Here is an 11,834-nt window from a genome sequence, read left to right on the forward strand (position 1 = left end):
AATGAATGAACATAAAGATACAGCAAAAAGTGAGCAAGAAATGAGTTTAATAGTGGGCAATACTGAAGATAGAAAAGATTGCAAAGATACAGAATCCAATGACAGTGAGCTTGAAGAGAACTTATCTGTCAGCAAGGGCAGATACACAGCTGAAGAACACTATTGGCTACAAACTGAATCTCTAGTGGAAAGTGAAATAGCTGATAATGCACACACAGTGGATGATTGGGATTTAAGTGATATTGAATTCAAAACACCAATAGGGGAAGTATTTGAAGAGGCCAACACAAATGAATCTCATGTGATGATTAAATTTGGAGGGGAAATTTATCCAAATTTACTTGATTCTCAGGCTAGTAAATCAGTATTAGAAAACATCTCCTGAAAATAGTAGAATAGTGGGATCAGTGAAAGTGATGGGAGCTACAGGAAAAACATAATGGGTTCCAAAATGGTAACCCCTGGTCCACTGACATTAGACCAAAATTTCCTACTCATGCCAGAATGTCCATCCAGGTTCTTGGGTAGAGACATACTTTGTAAACTTGGTGCCACAATCCAATGTAATTCTGGGAAAATAATGCTTCATCTTCCAAAGGACACATTGCAAGCCTATTCATTGTTATTTTTAGATACAATGGTAGGTGGAAAGGAAGTAAATTCAATCTTTGCCATCCCTAGCAAAATATCAGATGTAGTATGGGCTAAATATTCAACAGACATTGGGTTATTACAATATGCAACCCCAGTGAAAGTAAGAACAAAACAGGGAACTCTACCAACACTACCACAGTATAAACTAAGTAAAGAAGGCATTGAGGGCATAAAACCAATCATCAAGAGCCTCATAAGCCAAAAAATAATAGTTCCAACAGTGTCTGAATATAATACACCCATAATGCCTATCAAGAAAGCAAAGCCAGACAATCAAGGCAAAAGATCATAGAGATTCATACAAGATTTAAGAACAATAAATAATTTCATAATAAAGTCACACTCAATTTTGCCAAGCCCTGCAAGCATTCTAGCTGAAATCCCTAGCAAAGTCTGATACTATACAGTTATTGATTTGTGCTCTGCCACTTTTTCGATTCCCATTCATGAAGATAGCCAAAAAATCTTTGCATTCACTTGGAAAGGAAATCAGTTCACCTGGACTCTTTTGCCCCAGGGCTGATCTGAGTCAGCAAGGTTTTTTTTGCCAAATTTTAAAACAAGATCTGAAGACAATTGTGTTCAAAGAAAGTACTGTCATTCGTTTCATTGATGAGATCTTCTTAGCACACCCCACAGTACAAGACTCCTAAGTGAACTATTTCAAAGAGGGCAGAAAGTGTCAAACACAAAATTACAATACTATTTACCCAAGGTTGAATATATTGGTTTTATATTGGAAAAGGGAACAAGACAGATATCTAAGAAAAGAATCAGTGACATTCTAAAACTCAGTGTGCCAAAAACTAAGAAGCAACTGAGAGCAATTTGGGGGTTACAGGGTTCTATAAGCAATGGATTCCAGACTATAGTCAAATAACAAACTGTATAACAGATTTCACAAATAACAATGTAACAGAACCACTGAGAATGAATGTAGAACATCTATAGGCTTTAGCAAAATTGAAAGAATCAGTCTTAACAGCCCCAACCTTGGGTATCCCTGACTATGACAAAGAATTCTATCTTTTTGTCCATGAAGCAAAAGGGATAGCTTCAGGAACCTTAGTGCAAACCTTAGGACCCAATTTTAGACCAGTGGCTTATTACAATGCACAATTGGATGCTGTGGCAAAAGGCATAGTACCTTGTCTCAGAGCAGTGGCTGATGTGGCAATGTTGATCCAAAAGTCAGCAGATCTAGTTCTAGGATCCAAATGGAGTGTCTATTCTGCTCACCAGCTGGAAGTAATCTTTAAAAAATTCAATTTGCAAGCCTTTACTCTCAGCAAAGAATTTCCCAATATGAAATCATGTTGCTGAGTAATGAGAACAGCACCCTGAAGAGATGTAATGTGCTAAATCCCACAACTATTCTCCCAGATTTACCACTCCATGGAGAAACAATTCATAACTGTGTAGATGTAATCTCACTGGTGAAAAAACTAGGATGGATTTGAAAGATACTCCAACAATAAATCCAGACTTAGCAATTTTTTGCTGATGGTTCCAAATATGAATGGGGGAAAAAGATTTACAGGAGCTGCAGTGGTGACAGAAACAGAGACTAAGTGGTTCTGATCAATACCCAGTGATATCAGTGCTCAAGGACCTGAGCTCATGGCTCTCATTCAAGCCTGTAAGATAGGAAAAGGCATGAGAATAAACATTTACACAGACTCAGATGTGCATTTGGTGTAATACATGTGACAGGAGAGATGTGGAAGAACCGAGGATTTTTAACTAGTGCAAGAAAGGAAATAGCCTATGCCAAAGTCATTGCAGAATTTCTGTAAGCCACACAACTGCTTAAAGAAGTTGCAGTGATCCACTTTAGGGAACACAGCTTTGGGGCAGACTCTGTTTCTAAGGAGAACTATTGAGCTAAATTTGCAACCAGGAAAGGTCCAATGCATGTTCTAAGCCTTTCAATCATTGAAGAAGCAGAAAAAACTAGTGTTTATAATGATTTGGAAGTCCAGACATGGATTAAGAACTTTGGAGCCAAGGAGATTGGAGGAATTTGGTTTGCAGACACAGGGAAACACATCTTGCCTAAAAAGTGTTTCTATCTTGTGTGCAACTCAATACATGAGAAAGGGCACTTTGGGACCCAGGCTATGATTGATACAGTCCATAGATTTTGGCTGGTGCCTGGAATAACATCAATTGCTGTTAAAGTCTGTAGAAAATGCAACATTTGAATGAAATACAATCAAGGAGTGTTTAAAAAGAAAGGTCTTGGGGGTTGACTTTAGCCTTTACTCCATCTGAAAGCATAAAAATCAATTTCATCACTATGCCTAAGGCAAAAGGCTTTAAATATTGTCTGGTAAGGGGGCAACTGGGTGGCTCAGTGTATTGAGAACCAGGCCTAGAAATGGGAGGTCCTAGGTTGAAATCTGGCCTTAGATACTTCCCAGCCATGTAACCCTGGGCAAGTCACTTGGCTCCTATTGCCTAGCCCTTACCACTCTTCTGTCTTGGAACCAATACACACTATTGACTCCAAGATGGAAGGTAAGGGCTTTAAAAAAAACACAAATAAATAAATGAATAAATATTGTCTGGTAATAGTTGACAGACTCACGAAGTGGCCAGAAGAGTTTTCTGCCAGTAAGAACAATGCAGCATTTATAGTAAAAGTACTTTTAAAAGAGATCATACTCAGGTTTGGAATACCATCTTGTGTGGATTCAAACCAGGGATCGCACTTCTCATAGTCCGTTTTAAAACAAATTTATGAAAATTTGGGTATCAAAGCCAGCTTTCATATACCATACCAACCACAGAGATCTGGACAGGTAGAAAAATTCAACAGGGAAATCAAAACTTTTATTGGGAAGATCTATTCAGAGACTCATTTAAAATGGACTGAAATACTACCTCTCATGCTTTTCTACATTTGAACAAGACGGAAAGAAGATGTACATCTTTCTCCATCCAAGATGCTGTATGGCCATGCCCCATTATAAGCCAAAATGTGTCAACCTAGTTTCATTTATGATGTTAGAAGGAGATTGCCAGCTGGCAGCTTACATAAAATCATTATAAACCAGACTTAGAGAGCTCCATGAATGGGTGTAATTCAACAGACTATCCCTCTGGATTATTCTTTGCACAATATAACACCTGGTGACAAAGTATATGTGAAAAACTTTAATAGAAAATTGGCTACAGAAGAAGAATAGGTAGGTCCGTATAAAGTTTTACTCACAACTCCATCATCTATAAAAGTCATAAGGAAAGACACAGGAATTCACTGTTCCAATGTGAAAATCCAAAAAGCTCACAGGGATAGGAAAGATCAAAGGGAAAATAGTGATGAGACAGATGTAAATGAAAATAGAAATCAAGTAGGAATACAAGTAGAAAATAGAGAGGTAGAAGTTCCTGAAAGTTATCAAAAAGAAGAAAGATGAGGTTCATCTGCTAAGTGTAGATGTCCAGTAAGTATAGATAACTGCCAGAAAGTTCATAAGGGGACATATTGAGAGGAAGATTAGAAGTAGCTGAGAAGGAAAGATAAAGACATACCAGCCCAGAGGGAAAGCTTGAAGAAAAGACTCAAGAAAAGGAAAAGAACAGAGACTTTGTAGCTGCAAGCACAGCAAAGAAAGTTAATGATGTGTATATTTGTAAATATGAAGAGGACAGACGATAAACGGGACATATGTAAAATACATTGTGCCAAAAACACATTCATATTCATAACCTAGGGCACCTAACACATAAATAATGTAGGATTAGGGAAACTGTAAAATGTCAGAGGTCAGTAGCAATGAAGTCTCCCTAATCCCAGGTCTTTGGAGAGACACACACACAAGCAGGCTTGACTGAATGGGAGGGACTGGATCTTGTGGAAGTGCTCCTTCACCTCCCCCCTCCCACTAAGCAGTTGGAGTCAGTTAACAGTTTGGCAATGGTGGACAATTTAGCTTGAAAACTTCTGGGCCTAGATGTTAAGTCGGAAAAGGCTAAACTCCTTATGATGATATCTTTCTCTGAATTATTTCCCCATAGGATAGAATTGGTGAAGCTTGATGTCTTAAAAGTTCACTGGCTCAGAGTTTAGGATTAATTTCAGGGCCACCAGTAAGAGGAATTTGGCTAATGGAGGATGTGAGTATACTTCCCAAATTATCTGTATCCAGACACTATTCCTAGATGATAAGGGTTTAATGATATCAGGAAATGGGAAGGAGGAAATGGTCTAGGATTGATAGGTAAGGAGAAAGCTACATAATACAGCTATCTCAAATAAGCAGCCCTTCCCCCCAAAGGGGGAAATATATCTTGAATGGCTGAACTCCTATTTATACCTCTAAATATTCTTCTTCTAAACCTAGATAGCTAAACTAAGGTAGACTGTGGTATTGTTTGAAGGTCTAACAAAAGTAAAACAGCTTTAGCTGTCAAAGACTGAATGGCTCAGCTCAGAGCCACCCAGATTGTGCCTCTGCTCAGATCCAAGAGCCAAGAGAGACAGCACCCAGATCAGGATCAGGACCCAGGACCCAAGACCCAAGACCCAAGACCCAAGAAAATAAATATGAAGAGGACAGACAATAAAAGGTACATATGTAAGATACAGTGTGCGGAAAACACACACATATTCATAAGCTAGGGCACCTAGCACATACATAACCAGGAAAACAGAAGAGATTTCCATCAGGCAATTTAAATAAGGGGAATTCTGAAGATTAAGAGTAAATAGTTGCATCCAACATGACATAGAAAATAGAGTACATGATTCACAAATTGCTATACTCTATTTTGTTGACCCCATATAGGTAAATGGGAGTCTTTTTGGATGGAAACATAAAGCTAAATATATAAATAGATTAGTTCCATAAGGTTAGTTGAAAAGAAGAATCTCTAGATTCTCTATTTCATTAATATCAAGACATATATAGGATTAAATTGTACTTTGTAAGTATATGTACATATATTCAGTGTAATTATGTAACATATGTATAAAGGCTAAGTATAGGAAAAGATAGAAAGTTCAGTTCCAAGTTCAATGCTACATATTAACTATAGGGTTAAGACTTAGTATAGAAACTAGAATAAGGCTATTTGAATTGTTCAGATTGGAATTTTAAACTGCATTTGCAGAAAGTTTTTCCTTTGATGAGGTTTCTTATACAGCTAAGACTGAAATTGTGTTTAATGGAAAATTTTGGTGTTTAAATATTATTCTAGGGTTATAATACTAAGCATAGATAGAAAGATTATTGTATTAGTTTAATATTATAGGATTGAGTTAGAGAGAGTTGTTCTACAGTTAAGGTGTTCTATGAGTTTGCAATTTGTGATAGAGAGGGTTGACACATTGTTTGGGAATGTACAAAAGTTTATTGTGTTGGAACTTTGTAAGCATTTTGCAAACCCTACCATTTCTTTCCTGGGGTATGTTTTAGATTAAGAATAGTTAAACAGAATATAACACAGAATAGTGTAAAGGGGGGTTATTATTTTGGGGGATTAGTTAATAGAGTAGAATTTAAAGGTAAGTATTAAGATTCACCAAAGTGAACTCAAAGAGTTCAAATTCCTAAAAGGGAACAACCTGTTAAGAGGAAACTCTGGAAAGAAACTAAAGTGACAGAGCATAAATGCAGAGAGGCACAGAATGTAGTGAAATAGGAAAAGCAAGAGCAACTCTTAGAGTCTTGAGTTAGAATCCTGGGAAACCAACTGCCAGAAGAGAAATTATATCTAGACTCTGGAGCCAAAAACATCTCTAGGACTCAGCTCTGACCTCTTGTGAACTTCCAACTTGTTCCAGTGGGAAATTTAAGAAGATCCTAAAGATCATTTAAGTTCTTGACTCTGCTGTTATCCTGAGAAGACTGAATCTCAAAAGGAGTTGACCAAACTGTTTAGTTTGCCTTTGGGGAGGCTTTAGCCTCACCGGGATAGACTTGGTTGTACTTGATATCTGACTTCATTTGTATTCTATGCTTACTCTAGAAACTATTTCATTTGTTGGGCTTATCCTAAATTAGTTCATAGATAGAAGGGGAACCACTGAGATAGCAAGGGAGGCACTGTTTTTACACCATCTTTTCATAAGCTAACTAAATCCTTACTTGTCTATGAATTAACATTATCTCCAGAGTTATATTTGTAGTAAGCAAAATGCCTAATCTCAATACAGTTGAATTTGACTCTTGAGGTTTCCCTCAGAGTCTGAGGCAAACACAGTCTTCTGGTTTCTCCTCCTTTCACAAAATAGTTCTCACAGCAGCAGATCTGACAAGTTCTTCTTCTCAATGTATTTCCACAGTTGGGAAAAGGGAAAACCCTCAAGATGGTTTAAGAGTTCTCTTTCTTTCCTATCACAGCAGAGTTATATCCAGAGAGCAAGAGTTGAGTTGGCCAGTCTCTTCAGAAGTCCCAGACCAACTGCTACCAGACTCTGCTTGCCCTCTCCTTCAAAGTTCCAAACTCATGCGCAGAATTCTCTTTTGCCTCAGTCACTCTATAGTCTCTGGCACACCTTCCAAAAGTCCTTATCCTATCAAACCTTATCAATATATTCCTAATTTCCTTATTATAATAGGAAGTTCTATAACCTGATAAATCACAGATTAGCTCCCATTCTCCCCATTACTTGTCTAGTATACAAGCTTAATAACTCACTTAAATACAACACTATTCATTGTATATAATGTCTTTATTATGCAACCTAGAAGGAAGATCTTATATTTACTAAACTTCAGTTCATTGCTTTGGTGCTGGTAATAAATAGACTCAAATAAATGAGGGAAAAGTTGAACATCATAAAATGATTAAAGGAATGAATATAAGTATCAGAAGTAATTCAGAAAATATGAAGTTATCCCCCAGATTTCAAAAATAAAAATTAATAAGAACAAAAAGAGGAGACTCTTTATCTCCCAAGAAGCAGAGACCAACAGTATTAAATCAATTAACAGTCTTTTTTATTCTTTAATTCAGTTGATATTACTAATATTCAAATAGCATACAGGTAGAAATTAAGAAAGAATTAGTATCATGGTAAATAAAAGTTTATGTTTTACTTGTTTAACCAGTTGACTTTAGGAAACTCCACTTCAGAAGTACTGAAGAAATTATACTTGAACTTTGCATACTTGTTACAAGGGTGTTATCTTCTAATTGTGCGGGAAGTGTCTGAGGTCAAATCTGAACCCAAGATCTCCCCTCTCCAGGCCTGGATCTCTATCAACTGAACTACCTCATTATCCCTATCTTCTTTTCTCTATATCTAAATTAATAATTTATACATCTTTACCTAAACTTAAAGTGCACACCAAAACAAATTGTAAGATATATTTAGTAGAAATTCAATAATTTAAGTAATATCTGCATCAAAATTCATACACTCAGAATAAAATAAAGTTTAAAAAGACATATTTTATGGATTCTTATTACATGTTTGTTTAATCTCACTGTTAGGAGACAAAAAGATAAATTTATAACCTTACATTTAATTACATATTCATACATATACTTTGGCCATGTCATCTAATACCAAAAAGTCCGTCTTCAAAAAAGACATTAATCTCAGAGAGTGGTCAAATACAACAGAATGGAGCTACTTATAGAATCATAGAATCTAAAATTATAGGGGGCTTAGAGGTGCTAGAGATTTCTAACAAGTAATCCCTTTTATAACAACCCTCACCTAGGATTTGATACAAGCTTTATTCCATGATAGCAATATAGGGAGTAGTAATAAGATTTATTACTCTCTTCTCTATAGCAACATTAGATGAAAATAAGAGATACCAAGTAACACTTTACAAATAAAAATCTAATCATATTTCTAAAAAAGAGTCAGTACTCATATATGAGTCAGTAAGTAGAGTGAGAATTTTCTGAATTTACAAAAGTAAAATAAAATGGATTTTAAAACACTGTGCCCTGAAAATTTTAAGTCCACATTAAGGATGCACAATATGAACATTTAGAGTTGTAACTATTATGATTTCATGATTCCAGGAATTCACCTAAAAAGTGTTTGTTTATATGTTTCAGTATATGAAATAGCAGCCAAAATGCCTGTTAGGCCACTAAAATTGTCTTCAGATAAGTTGAAGGACCATCAGAATAATGTATACTGTTAGCCAAGCCCTTATCTTGCCATGTACATATTTACACAGGAAGGAAAAAGAAAAATAATTAGAATTAAACAGCATTTAAAGATTTGAAAAGCACTCTACAGATGTAAGCTGATTTGATCTTTACAACTCTATTATAATATGTGTTATTATTGTTCCTATATCTAGATGGGAAAACTGAGGCTCAAAGGCTCAGTGACTTCTCCAGGTCCGATATCTAAAGAGTCTAGGACACAATATGTTATAAAAGAACTAGGTAATCTGTATACTACCACTATTAGGCTGATTATTAGTAGTAATAATCTGAGATATCTATCTGAGGAAGCTTTGCTTTGGTTCCCTAATGGCTGGTGCAGGGACACCCGAGTCCTGCCACTCAGCTGGAGAGTATAATAACTTCCCTTCTTTATAACAGTGCCCAGGCAGGATCCCTAAAGGTCAATGGATGGGTAACCCTTTCAGGTCCCACCTGGGTTGATTGATTATTGGTATTGGGCTCTATCAGCCTTGGATTATGCTCATCTGACTGTGTTGCACCTTCCCCAGAGTGGTGATGGAATAACTACTCCAGGAAGGTACTTAATAACTTTATCTATGTTGTTTAACAAGGGAAAGGAATGATCGGGAATGGGTTGGGGAATAGGTGACCCTATCACTAAATCTATGACAATAATCCCTCAGAACTGTAGGCTGTTCAGTAATGCTAGGCTTGTTCTTCACTTCCTCTGGCCCAGCCTGGCCACTGCCAAACCAGAGTAAGCAAACTGTTTGGATGACACAAATGTTGATGATTTCTTTCAGCTTCTTACAGTTCGTTGTTTTGCCAGTTCTACAGCCTTCAGGAAATACCACCCTTTACCACCCTCTTCTTCTTCTCCTACCCACTTCCCAGATCCTACCCCTCCCCCCAGCCCCGGGATACCTAAATATCTAGAGATGGTTTAGGTGCCTAAATATCTAGGGATTCAGAGAGAATCAGAGGATCCACAGGTCAATCAATGTTCAAGATCAAATTTCCAAGGCAAGAGTGTAGGCAAAACTCAGCCAAAGCAAAGCCAAGGTCCCAAAAGATCAGGGATCCAAAGAGTCCCTATCACGGGGCTGCCAGGGTATTTATAGCCTTTCTGGCTAACTGCCTTTCCTCCTGTCCTCATGGCCTCCAGGAACATTTTGATGTCCAACTATATTCACCTGTCAATCAAGGTTTGACCCTCAACTCCCAGAGTTAGAATATGACAAATTCGAATTCAATTCTTCCTAACTCCAATTCATTATTCTATGCAATGTACCACCTCAGTCCCTATTAGAGCCTGAATTGTGATTTCCTGCATACAAAGAGTTCCTAGGGGAGGAAACTCTCCTAAAATGGAGATTAGGCCTTACCCTGAAATTTGGTGGATAGAGTATTGAGAAGGTAAGTGACTTGTGCACAGTCACATAGTATATAGTAGATGGAGAAATTGAATGGAAATCTTCCTGGTTTCTATGCCAGCTTTCTATCCACTACACCAGAATGCATCTCAATTTACATCTTAAATGTCATGACCAAAAAGAGTATTCTGGTCTTTATCAGTGTTATTTATAAAGTTTTCCTAAAATTCACTAATTTGCTACTCAGTCTCTTCAGTGCTGCCTTCATGTCTTTGTTTCTGAATGTATATATGGATGGATTTAAGACAGGGGTGATGATGAAATCAATAATAGCCAGAAATTTATCCACTGGCATTGTAGGGAATGGCCAAACATAAAAAAAGATACATGGGCCAAAGAATAAGACCACCACACTGATGTGAGCTGACAGAGTAGAGAGTGCCTTGGACAATCCACTAGAGGAGTGCTTCTGAACAGTGACCAGGATGTAAATGTAGGAGATAAACAGGAGACATATGGTACCAATGGAGATGAAACCACTGTTAGCAGTGACAATGAACTCCAACTTATATGTATCTATGCAGGCCAATTTGATGAACCGAGGAAGATCACAATAAAAACTGTCGATTTCATTAGGACCACAGAAAGGCAAGTTTGCCACAAAAGCCAGCTGGGTGAATGAGTGTATGAGGCCAATGGCCCAAGAAGACACCTGAAGAAAAATACACATTTTGGGGTTCATAATGGTCAAATAGTGAAGAGGCTTACATATGGCAACATATCTGTCAAAGGCCATGGAAATGAGCAACACCATCTCAGTTCCTCCCATGAAATGAATGAAAAATATCTGGGTGATACAACCCTGGAATGATATGACTTTGTGCTCATATAAGAGGTCAGAAATCATCTTGGGAACTGCAACAGTGGAGAGACACAAGTCAATAAAGGAGAGGTTTGCTAATAACAAATACATTGGAGAATGTAGGTGACCATCAGTGCTCACTGTGAGAACAATAAAGACGTTTCCCAGCACGATAACCATATAGAAAAAGGTGGAGAACAGCAGAAGGCCAAGTTGTATGGCCCAAGAGCTGGAGATTCCCAGGAACACAAACTCTGACACCATGGAGTGATTCAATTCATTCATTAGTCTGACTATGAGGTTATCTGAAAGGAGAAAACAAAAAAGGGAAATAGAACCATTGGAATAAAAATGTCTTTTTAAAAATCCTAACATTCAATAGAGGTGTTCTTGTGAATATGAGGTGCTTTAAAATACATCTTATTCATCAATGTACAATAAACTTAATTCTAGGAAATATATGATTCCTAAGAAATATACTTGTTTTTATACATTCAACATTAATAATTCAGGGCACACCAAACCCCAAATTTTTGTCATCAGTCTAAAGAGGAGAAAAAAATACTATAACAGTGAAGTAAGAACAGATTGCTTCAACTGTACCTCACTAGTGCTAACTACATATTTCTCTTTCACTTTCTAATTCTCCTTTACAAAAGGAAGACCAAGAACAAAAAGAGGAAATAGTATTAAGAAAGGATAAATGGAAGTACCCAATTAATGATCATAGTCATGGAAATAAGAAACAAACTTTAAATAGGAATACTGACAAAGACAAGGGCTAGAGAGAAGTCATTATGTATAGTGAGTTAAAAAGGCAGGAGAAGCAATCATGG

At 37.0% G+C, this 11,834-nt stretch overlaps 1 protein-coding gene across 1 annotated transcript; it reads right to left on the reverse strand.

Moving 5' to 3' along the window:
- Positions 1 to 10,344: 10,344 nt before the first annotated feature.
- LOC123236089 (olfactory receptor 4F15-like) lies at positions 10,345 to 11,289 on the reverse strand. The gene has a single exon (XM_044662351.1). It carries the CDS (start codon positions 11,281 to 11,283, stop codon positions 10,345 to 10,347), a length of 939 nt encoding a protein of 312 aa, XP_044518286.1. The 5' UTR covers positions 11,284 to 11,289.
- Between the last annotated feature and the right edge of the window lie 545 nt (positions 11,290 to 11,834).

The sequence above is a fragment of the Gracilinanus agilis genome, chromosome 2 (genome assembly GCF_016433145.1).
Source record: "Gracilinanus agilis isolate LMUSP501 chromosome 2, AgileGrace, whole genome shotgun sequence".
In the NCBI taxonomy this organism is placed as follows: domain Eukaryota; kingdom Metazoa; phylum Chordata; class Mammalia; order Didelphimorphia; family Didelphidae; genus Gracilinanus; species Gracilinanus agilis.